At 36.9% G+C, this 18,467-nt stretch overlaps 3 protein-coding genes across 4 annotated transcripts in view; 2 read left to right on the forward strand and 1 right to left on the reverse strand.

The window, feature by feature from the left end:
• Positions 1-13,463, forward strand: part of LOC123307574 (tRNA pseudouridine synthase Pus10) — a 75,111-nt gene extending 61,648 nt beyond the window's left edge. For both annotated transcript variants that reach the window (XM_044889938.1, XM_044889939.1), the window contains exons 7-8: positions 1,858-2,087; positions 13,016-13,463. In XM_044889938.1, the coding sequence (XP_044745873.1) occupies positions 1,858-2,087; positions 13,016-13,356 (571 nt within the window). In that variant the 3' untranslated portion in view covers positions 13,357-13,463. The remainder of the gene's footprint in view (positions 1-1,857; positions 2,088-13,015) is intronic.
• Positions 4,615-7,742, forward strand: LOC123307575 (THAP domain-containing protein 3-like). The gene is made up of 4 exons (XM_044889940.1): positions 4,615-4,966; positions 5,201-5,390; positions 5,692-5,996; positions 7,699-7,742. The coding sequence occupies exons 1-4, from the start codon at positions 4,896-4,898 to the stop codon at positions 7,700-7,702; spliced, it is 570 nt and encodes a 189-aa protein (XP_044745875.1). The 5' UTR covers positions 4,615-4,895; the 3' UTR covers positions 7,703-7,742.
• On the reverse strand, positions 5,666-6,514 carry LOC123307576. The gene is made up of 2 exons (XM_044889941.1): positions 6,241-6,514; positions 5,666-5,751 (listed from the first exon to the last, which is right to left on the reverse strand). Exons 1-2 carry the CDS (start codon positions 6,493-6,495, stop codon positions 5,704-5,706), a joined length of 303 nt encoding a protein of 100 aa, XP_044745876.1. The 5' UTR covers positions 6,496-6,514; the 3' UTR covers positions 5,666-5,703.
• Positions 13,464-18,467: the final 5,004 nt, after the last annotated feature.

Raw genomic sequence — 18,467 nt, forward strand, 5'->3', positions numbered from 1 at the left:
TTCTTTTTTGGTATACCACTTCCTTTTTTGTTTGAACATACCTGTTTCGTCAACACATCGCAAAACAGTACAATGGAAAAATTCATTCTTAATAATCAACAGCAACATAGGCTTCAATGAAGTCGCCGGAACAGAATATTTCCATTTTCCTTCAATTTTCTTTCCAATTTTGAAGTTGAATTCAATAGTAAAAGTCTTTCACACGTCCTTAAAAACCATCTTTATAATTTGCTGATAATTTTAATTCAACAACAACCCAAAATGCTAAAATGACAGTTCACCTATGGTTCACCTGGCAAATAGTAAAGCACGAGCTAAGAATTACGTTTAGACACGAAATATCGCCGTTCAAAATTCCATAGCCTACTTGACGACGAATTTTTTTGAACGCACGTTATTTATTACGTCTATGGTGATCAAAAAACTTTCATGACCATTATTGACTAGATGGGCATTGCCGGATTGTGAAAATGACGTAGAATGTTCAAAAGAGAGCACTTCTGAAATCAGAATTTTCGTAAATGAATACAGACAAAATTCAATATGTTAAAATTAAAAAAAATATATTATATATTTCGATATATTTGAGTTATGAGGATTTACCTGTCTCTTTTTTGTTCACATAGAGGTGAGTGTGGACCAATCAAAATTCTAGAAAAAGACAACAGCATGCTCGACGTGCGTTTCTCTGTGTCACTTTTTTGATCGTATTTCATGCATAGATATAAAGGGAAGGCACAGTCTATATGTCTATGATGATCATAAAACTCTCATGACCTTTATTGATTGGACGGGCGTTGCCGGATTATGAAAATGACGTAGAATGTTCATAAAAGAGCACTTCTGAAAACAGAATTTTCGTAAGTGAATACAGACAAAAGGAAATATGTTAAAATTCTAAAAAAATATATTTTGATATATTTGAGTTTTAAGGATTTCAATGACATATATTTTGAAATTGAGAAAAATACCCCATTGCAATGTCTATGCCAAATTTCAGTTGAATATCTTGTGAAGTGTAGAGCCATATTTTGGCGATTAAGCGTCTTAATCGATGTCTTAAAGCGTCTTTAAGCGTGACGTCATTAATTTTGTTGTCGCAAAAATAGAATATCGCTGATGGTTGAGTCATCTGTCGTTGTCATTAGACAGTGAATCGAATTGTGAATTTTTCAATTTCTGTTCTTTGGCTATTATTTGAAAAATATTTATTTATTCTAAATGATAATGCAGAAACTGCATTATTGGCAATAAAAGCACTCTTCCCTAGTAGGAATTCAAATCAAATTCGATATAAACAACATATTCTCTTTCCGCTTAAGACGACACAGGCCAGAGACAAGATGACTTTATGACACAGGCGCTCTCCACAGACCGCCAGGTTCCGCTTAAAGCGTCTTAAAGACTGACGTCATGACTTATTCGCTCGAACAGCACCGCTTAAAGACGCTTCACGCGCCTTAATCGCGAAAATATGGCTTAGATACCCTGTATCTCGAAAACGAAACGTTTGCGATCCTTTTTTTGTTAAAATTACTCAAGTGATCTCCCTTTTCGTTTGTACCTGCAATTTAGAAAAGCCCTATATAAATGGTGCGTTCGGGTGCTAGTGTTTACTTGAACGAAGCTATATAATCTTTTTCAATACGAACTCTCCCTCCTAGTCAAGATTGTTATTATGACAATAACTCCTTTAGTTAATAGCCAAAATAGCGGTTTTAAAAATGATATTAGAAACATAGTTTTAACGCATAAGCACCAGTCGACCAGTCCAATAAACGAAAAGACTAATCCAAATATCAACAAGCGGGAATATTTTTCATTCATCATGTGTAATCAATAAGTAAATCCTTGCAGGAATGGAACGAAGGAAGTGAAGTTCGGAGAAGAAAAGAAAAAAAAGACCTATAGCGTCTTATGCTTGATAAGAGACTGTAGTTGTACTGAAGAAATTGTGGAAAAAATAAATCAATTAGGTTGTAAAAATCTAACAATAGAACAAATGACACCAATCCGTGTGGCACATCGAAGATCACTGATTGCTAGGAAGAAGAATATTCATTTTATGAAAGCCGTCAGTATAAAAGGTAAGTAACCAGTTTTGATAATTGTAAGATTCTACAGTCATATGGATTAATTTGTTTTGGGAGTGGACTAAGTTCAAATGAGAGACGTTAAGTCATTTCTTTAAGCGACGTTTCGCAACTTTATTTTTGCTTCTTCAAAGCTTTACGAAGAAACACATAGATAAATACCTAAAATAACAATGGATTGGAGAATGTAACTTTATAATAGCCAAAGCTGTTTTGTTTGCTTTGGCCTGATTGTGATTTTTACCAATCATTTTTGTGCTGTCCTATTCTCAACTTTTAATACTGTTTAGTCTGACCTATATATGATTTTCCACAAGAACAAGGTATTCTGTAAATCACATTTGACAACATGTCCAACGGTGTAGGATCCTTCAACCGTGTAAACAGGCAATTGGTTGTTTTTACATTATAGTATGCCAACTGGGTGTTGTTACTGAGGGCACCATTAATTGCCTGTGAAAGGCCCTGTATGAAGGGAAATCTGAAGTATCGGCTATCTGATGTAGTCTCTTGAACACTTGTACGGCCATGGTTTGTGAAAAATGAGTGTATACACTGGTTGACAAAACTTTTGAGGTAGTTGTTGTTCCTCAAGATGGTCCTTATTCGTCTCAGGTTGGCATCGTGACAAGAAACATGTTCTTGAGGAACAACAAACCCCAAAGGTATTGTCAACCAGTGTATACACTCATTTTTCACAAACCATGGCCGTACAAGTGTTCAAGAGACTACATCAGTTAGCCGATACTTCAGATTTCCCTTCATACAGGGCCTTTCACAAGCAATTAATGGTGCCCTCAGTAACAACACCCAGTTGGCATACTATAATGTAAAAACAACCAATTGCCTGTTTACACGGTTGAAGAATCCTACACCATTGGACATGTTGTCAAATGTGATTTACAGAATACCTTGTTCGTGTGGAAAATCATACATAGGTCAGACTAAACAGTATTTAAAATTGGGAATAGGACAGCACAAATATGATTGTAAAAATCACAATCAGGCCAAAGCAAACAAAACAGCTTTGGCTTTACATCACTTCAGTACTGGACACGATTTTAAGTTTGAAGAGACAACAGTTTTGGATAGGGAGTCCAATTGATTCAGGGATATGGGGGAGATGGTGCAAATTCAATTGACCGAAAATATTAATCTTAAAACTGATTTACCCTTTGTAGATTACCACCACTTGCTTGGCAATCATTCAATTATTCATCGTATTCGTACTAACAAGGACAATAAGGACATTTTCTTCACGTTCCTCTTCAACATTAATAAAACAAATTCACACAAGACCTTACAAAAAAAGTATTGTACTTATATAAACTGAGGTACCTTTTATTTGACAATCCATATCATCATCAATTAAAATGCTAATTCAACAACAGAATATTATAAGAATATAATAATTTACCTGAAACTGACTGACTCGACAATAAAGTTAGGTTAATGAAATGATAACGATCATCAGCAACCGGTCAACCAATGAAATGGCTTCATTGGACTAGGATGAAGTTGCACCAAAATAAAAAACAGTAATATTACTAGATATAAAAACTCAAGGGCCCCTTACTTAAGATTCCGATAAGCCACAGTCGTGCAACTGGGAATAAAATTAAGCGTCCATTAACTTTAAACGACACTTACTACTCGTTTTAAGGGGTATTGGTGCAAACGGGCCTAAAGCTAGCCTTGAATTTAAGCGCTCCTGTAATGATCACTAAGGTATTTAAGGGCGGGATTCTAACCTAAAATAATTTGTTGAACTCATAAACTGGCCGCAGAACTGCTGTGGTTTTTCTAATAACGTCAAGTACCTTTTATTTGACAATCCATTTCATTATCAATAATAATGCTAATTCAGCCACAAAAAGTTTTCAGTCTTTGATAATAATATAATAGTTTACTTAACACTGACTGACAGGACAATAAAGTTAGGTTAATGAAATGACAACGATCATCGGCAACCGGCCAACCAATGAAAAGGCTTTATTAGACTAGAATGAAGTTGCACCAAAATAAAAAACTGAAATATTACTAGATATGAAAACTTAAGGGCCCCTTACTTAAGATTCTGTTAAGCCGCAGTCGTGCAACTGACAATAAAATTAAGCGTCCATTAACTTTGAACTACGCTTATTTAAGTACTCATTTTAAGGGGGATTGGTGCAAACGGGTCTTAACGTCTCTCATTTAAACTTATTCCACTCCCAAGACAATTTATCCATATTATTGAAGATAAGGAATACGATAGTGTTAGATTCAGTATTCTACAGTCAATTCGGCTATGATTTTTATAATAGTTGGGGAGCCGAAGAGGGAAATTTGGGATTTACTCGAGCGTGTCGGATTAATATAAGGGGACATACCTTGGACCCTGTAGAGTACCTCTACCAAAAATTAGACCTGTATATAGAGGGAATTGTCTAGGACAGCCTGTCAGAATAGTAAAAAAAAACGATGATTGTACATACTCGAGCGTGTCAGATTAAGATATATGTGGTTAATTCTTAGAACATAGAACAACAGGAAGGAGCCTTTCCACGCGAATACAAGGACAGGAAGTGAGACCGAAGTGCACCAAATTATGACTCATTGTTTTGTTTTGATATAGGTGTCAAACGTGAAGCTTTTATCAAATTCATATCAAATTGTTATTTTTAGGATATTTTTCGAGTTAAACTGTGTTGGATTTTGTAGAGTTGAGTGAAATTAAGTTGTGAAGTGAATTCTGAACTATTTTACCTAAAGAAATTATTAAGATAAGATATTTTTGTGGTAAGGAACTTTTTCCAGAAAATGGTCAGTTGTGTAGCTTGTGGCTATTCAAAAACACCAAAGAAAAACAATTCCGGTGTAACATTTTACAGGTAGGTTTTATTCATACTGTATTAACGTCTTTCTTTGAATATTAAAATGGTATTCCTGTTTATGTATTTTGACGTTATCGTGAACAAACCATGGGCGTAGTTGACATTAGATAATAAGGATTTCAATTGAACAAACTGGGTTTGGTAGATTCAATTTTCAAGAATATTTTGAAAGCAGGAATGACAAACTGTTAGGATTTCTGAAATTAATTAGTCTCAATATTATTGTTTCAGATTTCCTAAGGATGAAAGACGTAGATTTAGATGGATGAGTTTTGTTAATAAGCCTGGGTTTACTCCTAACAACAGGAGCTTATTGTGCTCCAAGCACTTCAAGGAAGAATGTTTCAACAGATCTTCACAATCTGTTATTAGATTATTTCCCAATGCATTTCCAACTATAGAAGCTCCCCGTGTGAAATATGTAAGTGATGAATTGTTGGTAAGGACTGTTATTATTTCTTGAACTGAGGTCGTTATGGCTCAGTTGGCCTTCCGGGAACTGCGACCACATAGATCTTTGGTTCACTACCCTACTCATTCATGGAAACCTAAGGATGTCTTTAGAATGGTGTTAATAAAACCGAAGACTTTCTTAGGGGCCTTGGCCGTTACCTCTTGGGTAACCAGAGCTGGTTTTCCCATATGAATGGTTCTTAGGCCAGCCAGTTCTGTACACTTACATAATACATATGTGTTCAGCTGTTTCTACTTCTGATCCACAGAGCCTACAATTCTCATCTGTTGACTTTGCTATGCAGTACAAAGGGTGTTTTTCTTCCGACAGTGCCCTGTCAACAGTCCCACCATCACCCGAAGCTCAGCTCGTGACAGCTTCAGGTCCAGCAGGTGTCAACCTCGATGAACATTTTGCAAGTTCATCGGCTCTTTCATTTCCTTCAACACCACAGTGCCCTGGTACCCATAGAAGAGTTACTTTGTTGCCTTTGGCCAGTTGCTTTATGGTGTTACGGCACTTTTATGTCAACAGAGATCCCTGGCAGGGTGATACCATGGACCAAGGCGTGGCCTGGCTGTCCGTGGTAATGTAAATAACAGCCATTGTGTCGGTCTGTAGAATAGAGGGCTCACAACCCAGGGCTTTAGAGATCCTCATTTTGGGTCCATATATCCCAATACCGGTGCCCCTCTCTGTTTTTGATCCATCAGTAAACCATATGGATGACTGTTTGCCTAAACGATTTACGAAGCTTGTTGCACTAAGACGGCAGCTATGACCTTTTGAAAGGGCTTTTCAAAATGGTTTTGTCAAGAGGTTTGAGTCCAGTTGATTCAATATCCTCATGTCCAACCCAGTTTCCAGGTAGGAGCTTCCCGCTCTGGGATATTCTTATTCCTTCCAGCAGGCTGCATTTCCTCACGTGTATATGTGAGGGAGGCAGATCAAGTATGACCTTAAGCACTGCTGTAGGGTCTGTGCGCATATCCCCTGTAACATCGACACGGCCAGCCCTTGCAGTTTCTGCAAACGGTTGCGTGTGGTGACCTCTTCGGTCTTTGTCCACCATGCTAGAGACGCATATATGACAAAGGTGCGTACTACCGGTGTGTATAGCCATAGTACTATTGATAATGATGAGCAAAAAACTTTTTATAGATGAGAACATTCGGCCTAGAGACACAAGAACCTGGACCTTCTTCTGGAAAGAGATTTTCTTCTCCTACTTTAGGTTTATCTTCTATTGAAGATGAAGATGAAGAAGAAACGCCTCGTCTCAGAAATTTGAAGAGGAAGATAAACAGTTTGGAGAAAGTGAACCAACTGAAAAACCGAAAAATTCGTCAATTGCAAAAAATAGTTTGGCGCCAAAAAAAAACGAATATCGTCACTCAAAGCCATGGTAGGAGAATTGAAAAATGAAAATCTACTACTGGACGAACACAGTAATTTAATAATGGACCAATTTGGAGACAACAAAGTATTTGTGCAAAGGCTTCTGAGAAAGTCTCAACATGAAAGTGTGAAAAAATCTTTCGAACAATCACTTCGTGCTTTTGCAGTCACTTTACACTTTTTCTCACCTAAAGCATATTGCTATGTACGCCAGAAGTTTGAGAATTGCCTACCTCATCCTAAAACACTGTCAAAGTGGTACTCGTCAGTTGAAGAAAAACCAGGCTTCACTACTGAAGCATTCAATTTTTTGAAATTAAAAATGGAGAATAATGAAGAAAAACTGGCTTTAGAGGTCTATTAATTGGGCTAAAAGCTTTGTTGGGTTTGTATGTGGAATATATTTCCAAAGGATATTTGAAATTTATTCCTACATACAAACTGAACCAAGATCACATAGAATTGTTTTTTGGATCAATTAGATCACAAGGGGGACACAATAACAATCCAAACTGCAGACAGTTCACTGCTGCCTACAAAAAAATTTTAGTTCATGCAGAAGTGAGAGAAGGTGGTGCTGGAAATTGTGTACCCCTTGAAGAAATAAACATTTTTAACGTAAGTTCCAAAAAAAAAGTCTCCTTTGCAAATCATAAATGAATCATTAGGAAATCGATCTGCGGATGATGAAAGTAAAGAAGATACTGCCATTACCAATTTCTTGCATGATCACAATTATGCATTCACTTATGACTCATTGTCTCCCTATGTACAAGGTGTGATTGTTTATATTGCTGGTTTTGTTTCTTTTAAAATTGGACAGAAACTGAAATGTGAACAGTGTGTTGCACAGTTATTTGGAGTTAAGGAGGATTTCCTAAACTCCTTGATTGCAACAAAATCAAAGGGTGGTTTGAGTTACCCAAGTAATGGAGTCATTGCAATATGCCAGACTGCAGAAAAATTTTTAAGAAGCCAATCATATTCAAATAAAAAAATTAACCGTGAAGAAGTTTCACTTAAAGTAATGAAACATTTTATTGGAAAAAGTGTGTTTGATGAAATGATTTTTCATGATTTTTCCCCATTAGAGAGTCATGAAACTCTTTTAATTAAAAGTATTTCAAATTGTTATTTAAACACGAGGTTGAATTATATTTGTAAAAATACTGTAAATGAAGATAAGAATAAGGAATTTGTATAATAGATTGATTCTCTTTAAAAACCAATAAACATTAAAAGTGACGTTCTATATATTCTTTTTAAATAGATAAATATACAAAATTTATTTATTTCTCAGTATTCACAAGTACAAAGAGAAAAACAAATACTTTTTTTCTACTCACATCTTTCGAGATTTTAATTCCTATGTTTCACAAGAGTATTCCCAAAATATTTTTTTTCTTTCCACTCAATGAAGCTTTCGAAAAATAAAAAATGCGATCTGAAATTAGCCAAAATTACGTTGGACAGTAATTGAGATTATTTATGCCCTACGCCACTGCTAAACCGGAAATATGGATTCCGCCATATGTGCACCAAATTCGGTCACACCAAAATGAACAATATGCTCCTTCCTGTTGTTCTATGTTCTAAGGGTTAATTACATGTTGAAAAGTCTCTTAATTTGACTATTTAGGCGTGTCGAAAATGTGTGGGAGGGCGCCAAAGTTGCAAAAAAAAAAACGTCACGTGTACATTCTCGAGCGCGGTGGCGTTTTTTCTTATTTTGAAGCTTAGGATTCAAGAATAACGGAGAAAATATAATCTGACAGTTTTAGCAAGCCGAAACAATAAAATTTGGCCATAAAGGTCACAGAAATAAGTTTTTTTGAATTATCTCCTTCCCTGGGCTTCAAATCTTTTTCGCATTCATTATGAAAGTTGTAGAGCATAACATTTTCTACAAATTTCGTCCCAAGCAATTTTTTTTACGTTCAAACGTTTTTGAGATATATGGCGATTAATGCGAGGTGTTTAGCGATACATGCTGAAGCGAGAATTCACTCATTGGAAAATAGAACATTCTAAAGTTCAGTCACAGACAACACTAAAATTTTCGTGACTAATTTCGAAATTGTCATCATAGAAATACCTTGTCATTTTGACAATTGGATGAATGTAGATTAGACTGGGATTCTGTTATCTGTGCTGGGATTCTACATTGACCTTGCCTTTTCGCATGTGTGGCTAAGCTTCTCGCCCTCTAACTCGAGAACGGTTAAGAGTATGTAAAATTGCTTCAGACAAAAGTTGTGTAGAATTTTATAATCTGCAACTTTTATAATGAAAACAAAAACGATTAGAAGTACAGGCAGGGAAATATTCGAAAAAAAAGAATTTTTATCATCTTCAAAGTGTCAGATTAAGAAACCCCCCTCCCTGATTAGTGTCAGATTAATAATATAACATACATTCAAAATGAACCATAATTTGACTTTTCTTGCTTTGGTTTCTGCAAGAATATCAATGATGTCGTGATTCTTTTCTATTGATGGGACTGCTATGCTAAATAAGCTCAGCCTTTCCTGTCCAGTTGAAGACCTTAAATAGGTTTTCACTCAATTCAATTTGTTGAAAGAACGTTAATACTTATGTAGCTGTGGCAGCTGCAGTTACTGATAAAGTCAAGAATATTTTGAGTGGCCACAAATTTGTATGGATCTGAATCGGGACTATACTTCAATGCTCTCTTGTTTATTCGCCAAGTAGAAAGTCTTGCAAACATATTCCCTCGAGAAAGCTGTCTTCAGCAACTTCTGGTAAAACACTGAATCTTTCTTCAAGTTGCACTGAAATAGAGTTCAATACTTGAATGAGGTCCTTTTTCAGCTTATTCTTCTAGTCAAAATTAAATCAGCTTCTCCACCAGGCTTTTTTATTTTTCTTCTCTTTTCTTCTTCTGTGATAATTTACCAGCTCTCCAGTTCGAATGGAGGCTAATATTATAACTTCACTCAATAACTAAGCGCCATGGCGCGTCGCGTTGGTTGTTATGCGACGCCACAGCCTTCTATAGAGACGTTCATAAGAAGGCTGAGGCGTGGACTATATACTTAATAATTTATTATTATTAAGTATTTGGTTTTATAATTTTCCACTCTGGTGTGGACTACGGACGTTGTTCACAATCCCGCATGTATAGTGTTCGTTTACGTTCACATTAATTTAATTCACACACATATGTATGATGTGTTGTGACATATTTTTATAATATTATGTTTTGTGTTAAATATTAAATGAAAAATATTCAATTGGACAGGATAATTTTTTTAATTTTTTATTTTGCGCCCCCAGATCGCTAGCGCCCGTGGCGATCGCCTCTCTCGCCACGCCCTCGTTCCGGCTCTGACATTGCGTCACGTCCAAATTGACAGTCCCTTTGAAAGTAGCTTCCTTTGGGTCCAATTAACATATCCTCCAAAAAAGTGACACGCTGGAAAAAAAAATTTTTTAACCATTTTCAACTCTTCCGTACGGCCAGTCCCACCGCTCAAAGTGTCAGATAAGCATGAATTCATTATCAGAGACACGTAGGGCATATACAGTATCTTAATCTGACACGCTCGAGTATGTACACCCGACGATTTTTTTTACATTTTTGAGACCCTGCAGACGCTCTCCCCACCGTTGAAAGTGCATACATCATAGAACCTTTTTTTCTTTCTATCATCTAATCTTCAAAATCCACTAGGTCTCCACGACGCTCGAGTAAATCCCGATTTAGCATCGTCGGCTCACCAACGGTAATGGTGCATGGTATTTAGGATTTTTAATCATTTTTATTTTTTTTCATAGTAGGTACCTTTGATAAATAAAAAAAGGTTGCCGTTTTGTTAGTTGCACCATTTATAACTTGAGATCGGCCAGGGGCGTTTTCAGCCAATTAGCTTAGGTTGTAATTCCAAAAGTAAAAACTTGAATAGTTCTTTTATTTCACACATATAAAAAACAACTCGAAAATATGAGCGACCAAAAAATTTCTAAGGGGGTACACAAACATTAGGTATACACGGCAATGAAGCGGCAGACCAACTGGCCAGAAAGGGAGGATAATCCTCTTCATTGGGCCATAGCCGTTTTGCGGCTTCCAAGCTAGCCATCAAGCTACGGCAATTAAGAACAAAAGAGAAAGCTTGCGATCAATGGTCAAAGACAGGCCAAGTCATTTCTCTCTTACTCGACTAGCTGAACCAAAAAAGTTCTCTCACTCAGTAAACCATAACTGAGGAAATTGACGGGCGCACTCTCAGCAGTGGCGTAGTGAAGGGGGAGGGTGCATCAATGTACTTCTGTACTATATTCATATTATAATTAAATTTGTATCTCCTTGAAGATAATGACCAATAACTTTTATAACTTTTTCAATGTTTTAAAAATGCGTTTAATTATTATTCCTTTATAAATATATAAAATCAGTGATACTTTTGAAGTAATTTTAGATGGTCATATACATTTGGTCGAGCCTATGACTTTATTTATCTTACATTATTCATTCATTAATTTGCCAGTATATTTGAAATATAATATTATATGAATCCAATATGGTTTTCGAATGGATGGGCGCTAATAAGGTATTGTTGCCCGGGCGCGACTTAAGCTCGCTACGCCACTGACTCACAGGGCACTGTCCCGTAAGGTAACATCTCAAACACATGGGAAAACGCCCGATGACACATGTCGCTTCTGTCAAGAAGCCACTGAGATAGCCAAACACTTGTTATGCGAGTGCGAAGCTTTTAGTCGGAAAAGGCTACAGCACCTTGATTCGTGGTTCCTAGAGCCGGAATAAGTAATGGGTGTGACTCCCAGAAAGGTGGTGAAGTTCATTGAGTCTTTACTGCCTGATTGGTAAACAGCGCGGGGATGCATAATAGGTCTTTAGGTCAAGGTGCATGCGAGGTTGGATGACCTTTCGCCCCTCTCTAATCTAATCTGAATCTTGGCGATAACGTAATTTCTCACAAACTGTTATGGTTGTTTATAACACCTTCACGCGTTATCTGCAATAACTAACGTAAATTTTTGTTTTTCAAAAACGAAGCCCTATTTCTTCTTTTCCAATGAATAAGATGTATCTCACAACTAATCAGATTCTTCATAAATTTCTACGTCAAACCTATGTAATGTTAATGTTAATTATTTTTTCTGCAAATTTATCTTTCATTTCGACGGAAATATCTCTATTACTTCTATCAAAAGTGAAAACAAGCTTTATTTTTCCATTAATTGAAATTCATTGATTTAGAAATCAGCTATATCGTAATCTTCAAAACACTTTTTTCGAATTAGAACATCCAATCGCATTCCAGTCGAAGGCGCTGAGATCCGATTTTCAAATACTGAAATGTCGACTGGATGAGTCTCGCATGCGACACTACAAAATTGACTAATGGAAATCTACCGCCTACCGATAACTGCATGTGAGAATCGGGCCCCAGCAAGATAAAACATTACAATTTTCCCCCCAAACCAGGTCGTATGATGGTATGCTTGATATATAAGTCGAAGGCTTGCATGATTTAAGCTTGTTCCAAAGAATTTTTTGGGGACTCCCACTTTTAATTTACGAAGTTTATTAATTTTTTATTCCCAATTAGCCACTTGGCTATGAGTCATCAATAGTAGCACAAGGGCAATATACGATACTTGAGTTGAGTACAAGATTTTGTACATAGATACAAGGAATGGAAAATAAATATTTGTTGTTGTCCAAATACTGGAGTGAGATGGTTGCTTAGTGTCGCCAATCACAATTGAGATAGTTGACTCTGACATCATTGGTACATCAATTTTCAAATACAAGAAAGTGGGAGGTATATAAATTGATCCATGTAACGCCACAGCCTTAGTGACGCGTTAGACAGAGACGCATCGAATGTGTCTACCACAACAAATACATTAGTAGTATTTCCATGTATTTATGTTTCAAGGTGCCTCTTATTTCATCAAATGCAATAGGTTTCCATGTCATTTTTCGTAACAACTGAATCAATCGGACTGGCAGAAATCTGCATTCTGAGTATGACAGAGAGCGTCGCTCTTGTTTGAGCTTGTCAGTACCTCACAACCCAACCAAACGATGCCGACTGGAGAGGACGTAGGATGTAGATTTCTGCTAGTCCGATTGATTGAGTTATTTCTCATAGCCTTTCGGCGATGAACTATTCATTAATCTTAACATTAATTTATAGGTCATCAGAGCCTTATTCATTTGACGATGCAGACACAAGCGGGAACTTATGTCAAAGAATTCATTCATGGCGATTTTGGACGAACGTCTCCTTGTTTGGCTAGTTTGGTTGAAGCAGACGTTGATATATTTCGCCTTGACGTCATTGGAATAGACTTGGATTGGCCTAAGCACATAAATAGTGTACCGCATCCAGCCTTGATGATGGTAATCAATAGTATAAACCCAATTTCTAAAAATCACGAAGCAATCAGAGAATCAGTTCTGATTAATGATAAGAAAGAAGGCATGTTACATCTAGAAGAGAATGGAAGTGAAAAATCTATTCCTGTCAATAGTTGATTCATGAAATGTAATATTTCTTATGAAATAATCATTTTTACCCGGGCAGTTTTTGTCATCCTGACTCGATGTTATTGTTTGATTAATTAAAGACTCAGAAATATTGATTTTTTCTTATTATCCTATTTCTACTGAAGATAATGAAAAATAAAGAGAAAATGAACTTCTCAATTTTGTCAATTTTCGCCGTTTGGACAGTTTTCTTGAGGATTGAAACATCTAATCATCCGTTTTGTTTTTTAATTTGAGAGTATTTTATCTCTCATTTACTCTAAATTAGCAATATTGAAGGATACTCAGATTGAACAATCGCAAAATCTCTCGACTCCCAGCAACAGATTTCAAGTCTCGCACCTCAACAAACTGTTGAAGTATATTTTATTCAGAATAAAGTTTTACAATATTATTATTGACAAATTGATTGACACCTTATTTTTTATTTTTGACAAGTCCTATGTATTTTGATATCAAATAAAATATATAATTATCATAGAACCAAAATAAACGAATGCTTGCTGAAAAACCTTTCCAGCTTCAACACCTTCCCTCATTGGGATATTTTGGTTAATCCCATTTTCTTTGTGAGAGTATGCACTCTTGGTTTGAACAGAGGTTTTGTCATTAAGTCTGCCAGTTGGTCCTCTGTTGAAACTTTTTCAACTTTCAACTCTCCATCTAGAACAAGTTCACGCACAAAGAAATGTCTTATGTGTATATGTTTAGTGCGTCTGTGGAATTCTGGGTTTTGGCTCAGTCTAATAGCAGCTTCGTTGTCCACCATCAATGTTGGAACTGACTGAACACTGAGTATTTCCTTAAATAACCGCTTTAGCCATTTCATTTCTCGTGCAGCTTCACTAGCGGCCACTATTTCTGCCTCTGTTGAGGAAATTTCTACAGATGTTTGACGTTGACTAAGCCAAGATATAGCTCCACCAGCATACATGCATAAAACGCCCGAAGTGGAACGTCCTGTTTCACTATCTCCTCCATGGTCTGCATCACTGAAGGCCACTAACTCATCTCTTTCCTCTGGCTTGTAGCTAAGACCAAGATCCATTGTGCCCTTCAGATAACGTTTATTTTGGTTCTATGATAATTATATATTTTATTTTTGACAAGTCCTATGTATTTTGATATTAAATAAAATATATAATTATCATAGAACCAAAATAAACGAATGCTTGCTGAAAAACCTTTCCAGCTTCAACACCTTCCCTCATTGGGATATTTTGGTTAATCCCATTTTCTTTGTGAGAGTATGCAGTCTTGGTTTGAACAGAGGTTTTGTCATTAAGTCTGCTACCATGTTGAAGTATATTTTATTCAGAATAAAGTTTTACAATATTATTATTGACAAATTGATTGACACCTTATTTTTTATTTTTGACAAGTCCTATGTATTTTGATATTAAATAAAATATATAATTATCATAGAACCAAAATAAACGAATGCTTGCTGAAAAACCTTTCCAGCTTCAACACAAACAAACCTCCAAAGATCTCCTGCTGCTATCGTTCCTGAAGTTCTCGATCGGGTTAAGCGTTTCTACAACCTGGTCATGTCTAATGTTTCTATTTCTGATGGGTCTTCCGACTCATCTACGATTTACGCTGTCGCAAATCATATAAATCCTTTCTCTAGTCTACACATCATCAACGTAACTAGAATGCAAGCAAATGAAGCCACTCATCCACCCCAATGGGTAAAGGTTACATTTTCTAATGCTGACATCGTGTAGACTAATATACTCAGAAACAAAGCTTCATTAGGGGGCAATCCTCAATTATATATATATTGGCGGGGTTCCTACAGCCTATGCCGCATCCCGCATTTTGATCTCCACACCTCTCTATCCTTCCAATCTTCCTCCTCGATGGCTCGATCTCTCATATTTCTCCTAATCCCTTCTATCCATTGCGTTATCGGTCTTCCTCTTCTTCTCCTGTTCTCTGGTATGTACCTTAAAGCTTTCTTGGGCCATCTCGTCTCCTCCATTCTCATTACATGCCCGTACCATGATAGCTGCCTCGTTTCTACTCTTTCGGCTGTTGTTAATATCCGCCCAGTTTTCCTCAATTCCGAACGATAAAAATCCAAGACGCCAAAACCAAAGACCGGATAACGGGTCTTAACATGCTGAGAACCAAGCTGAAGAGAAGGCAGGAATCTGAAGAAGGAATCTCACTATTAAATATATCAAGCACCATCTTCACCAGTGCAAACCAAACAAACCTGAAAAAACTGAGTGAATTACATTCCTAGCATGTCATCTACACAAACATACAATCTTTGCCGTCCAAACTATCTGAACTCACATTTGTCGCACAGCTCCATAAACCCTCCATAATATTTATTATAGAAATCTTGGCTTCCTCCTCGATTCTCAAACTCGGTGATCCACATTCCTCACTACACAATTTATAGAGCAGACAGTAGAGGAGCACCTGGATATCGTAATATATGCATATATTTACACAAACACACCACTGATTCATACAAAATCGAATGCACGACTCACGACTGGGTAGATATCGATAACATCTTCCTAAAAAATTTCAACAATCAATTTTCGTTTCTGACCGGATGTATGTACAGATCTAGTCCCTGCGAAGGTAATCTGGACACGTGAACTATCTGTCTTCATTAGCCCCGAACAATGAAAACATATTTAATTACGGGTGACTTTAATTGTTCCCACCTAAAGAGGCCACTTTTCCAATTACCCTCTCTGTCAACAACATCTTACCCCCATATGCAGAACTGGCTGCTAATTTTGGTCTTCTACAAATCGTTGACAAACCCACAAGGTACACCAGCAGCCACACTTCTAGTGCTCCATTCTGCACATCGGGAAAAACAACCCTTGTCGTTCGTACAACATCGGTGGTCAGGTTCTTGTTCCTGTTTCCAAATGTCCGAACTTGGATCATAGTTTCGGAAAACCTCAGCTGGCGTAGCCATATCGAGCACATCTTCAAGGCCAAACAACTCACATACATGTTCTACAAATATTTTAAGGGTTGCAACGACAGAACATTTGGTACCATGTTCAAGACCTACAATGGCCCCACTCTCGAGTACGGTGGTCTGGTGGTGTACAACAAGTGGTGCAACTGACTTACTCAACTTCGTATTGGCTAAGGACCTATTCGGCCGACATACCAACAGTGACTTAAATACATGGCCGACATCTTTCGAGGATAAGAGAGCTCACGGAGACCTGATGATAGTCTCATATCGAGCAGTTCGCGGGTGACCAAGTCAGAGATATGTTCACTTTAAACCACAACAATCTCAGAGGTCACGACTACAAACTGAGGCGAGGCAGTTTCAGATCAACTCAACGGCAGAATTTCCTTCCTAACAGCATTTTCAGTGAATGGAACAGTCTTCCCAACTTCGTTGTACAAGCTTCTTCTGTTAACGTATTAAAAACATTATATACAAGGGATGGAAGTCAGCCCAACAAGGAGGTCATTAATCTTCAGCCTACAGTTTGGAACGTTTCAGTATTTTCAGCGTGATTCTTATGTACAGTACAACTTTAATAGTTCAGCCAGTCGCTAGATCGGATACCCCAGTAGTCCGGACACTGCTAAGATCTGGGATTTTTGAAATTTTCACCTCTCAAATTCGGGTGCGAAAATATTCATAAGGAAAACAATATAATTTTCTTGTTTGAAAAAGTAAAAAACAATTGCATGAAGGTTGGAAAACGGCACAGGGCACTGGCGGAATCTCTCTTTCTGCATTTGGCTTCATTTACTTACTTTTACGCACACGCTGAAGAGTCTAAAATATACCTCGATGCAGGAAATACTACTTACACGTCAGAATTCATTTTGTTTCGTTAGTTTTTTATTTTTAACATTTTCAAACTGTTTTATTTCATAAATTCATCGCTTCAATAATCTGGACGCCTCACGTGGCATGTCCCGGAACGATATCTGCCCGGACTACTGAAGTTATACTTCATTTTTTCTTTTTCCATACACACATTTTTCTCATTTAATGCTGCCGACTGCCTTGAAAACCGGCAAGAGCTAGTGCGTCTGGAACATTATTGCTGGGAGAATAGACTTTTTCTGAACCCTTGCAAATGTTTTTGTATTTCTTGCACCAAGAACAAATATAAAATAACGTCTCCTTATTCTAATCAATGATATTGATCTGCAAGAATCGTGGAGATCTGGGGGTTACTTTGGATTAAAAGTGGAACTCTATTCAGTACCCTTTCCGGTGATGTGGACATTATATCTTGAATTCCAGACAACAGATGCAGAGGACAGTTTACTATGGACAAAAGCCGAAAAGCGGAGTACAAAGAGATAATAGAGCCTGTATTTCCTAAATCTTATGAGTTCCTTTTTATGTTATTCTATTTGATTCACTCATTACTCTTTCTATATGCGTTTTAAAGTTCCACTTTCAATCCAAAGTAAACCCCCGATCTCCACGATTCCTGCAGATCAATATCATTCATAGAATAGAGCCACGTTATTTTATATTTTTTCTTGGTGCAAAAAATACAAAAACATTTGTAGCAGTCTCGATCCTGATGAAAATTTTCAAGTCATCTGCGAAAAGTAACAATTCACAGTTCTTGAAGCCTCTCAATAGAGTTTATATAGATTAAAAAAAAAATGGACCTAAATAACTTTCCTGAGGTATAAGAGACGTTAAATCGAAGAAGTCTGATTTATGTTGTCAAAGACGACATTACTCTTTCTTTGAGGGAGATAGGAACAAGACAATCTAATCATAGTGGTATCCACACCAATGTTATCAAGCTTTTGAAGATTCTGTCAGGGAGAATCTCAGTATCTTCAGAGTTCTAATGAGAACTCTGTGTACAGGGTGGGCAAATTTCGATGTTTTAGCACTACAGCTTTTGAACCAGAGGAGATAGACAAAATCTGATACCCCATTCTCGTTCTCTTTTTCTGAGAAACTAACAAGAGTAGTAGTCATTTTTGGCCACCTTCTTTTGTTTTCGAGTTATAAGCGAAAATTGGAAAAATGGCGATTTCGAAATGAATTTATATCTCCGCTAATACTGATGATAGAGCTCTGAAACTAAAACATTATACAGGCACTTTTTTGAGTA

This window comes from Coccinella septempunctata, chromosome 2 (genome assembly GCF_907165205.1).
Source record: "Coccinella septempunctata chromosome 2, icCocSept1.1, whole genome shotgun sequence".
NCBI classification, from domain to species: domain Eukaryota; kingdom Metazoa; phylum Arthropoda; class Insecta; order Coleoptera; family Coccinellidae; genus Coccinella; species Coccinella septempunctata.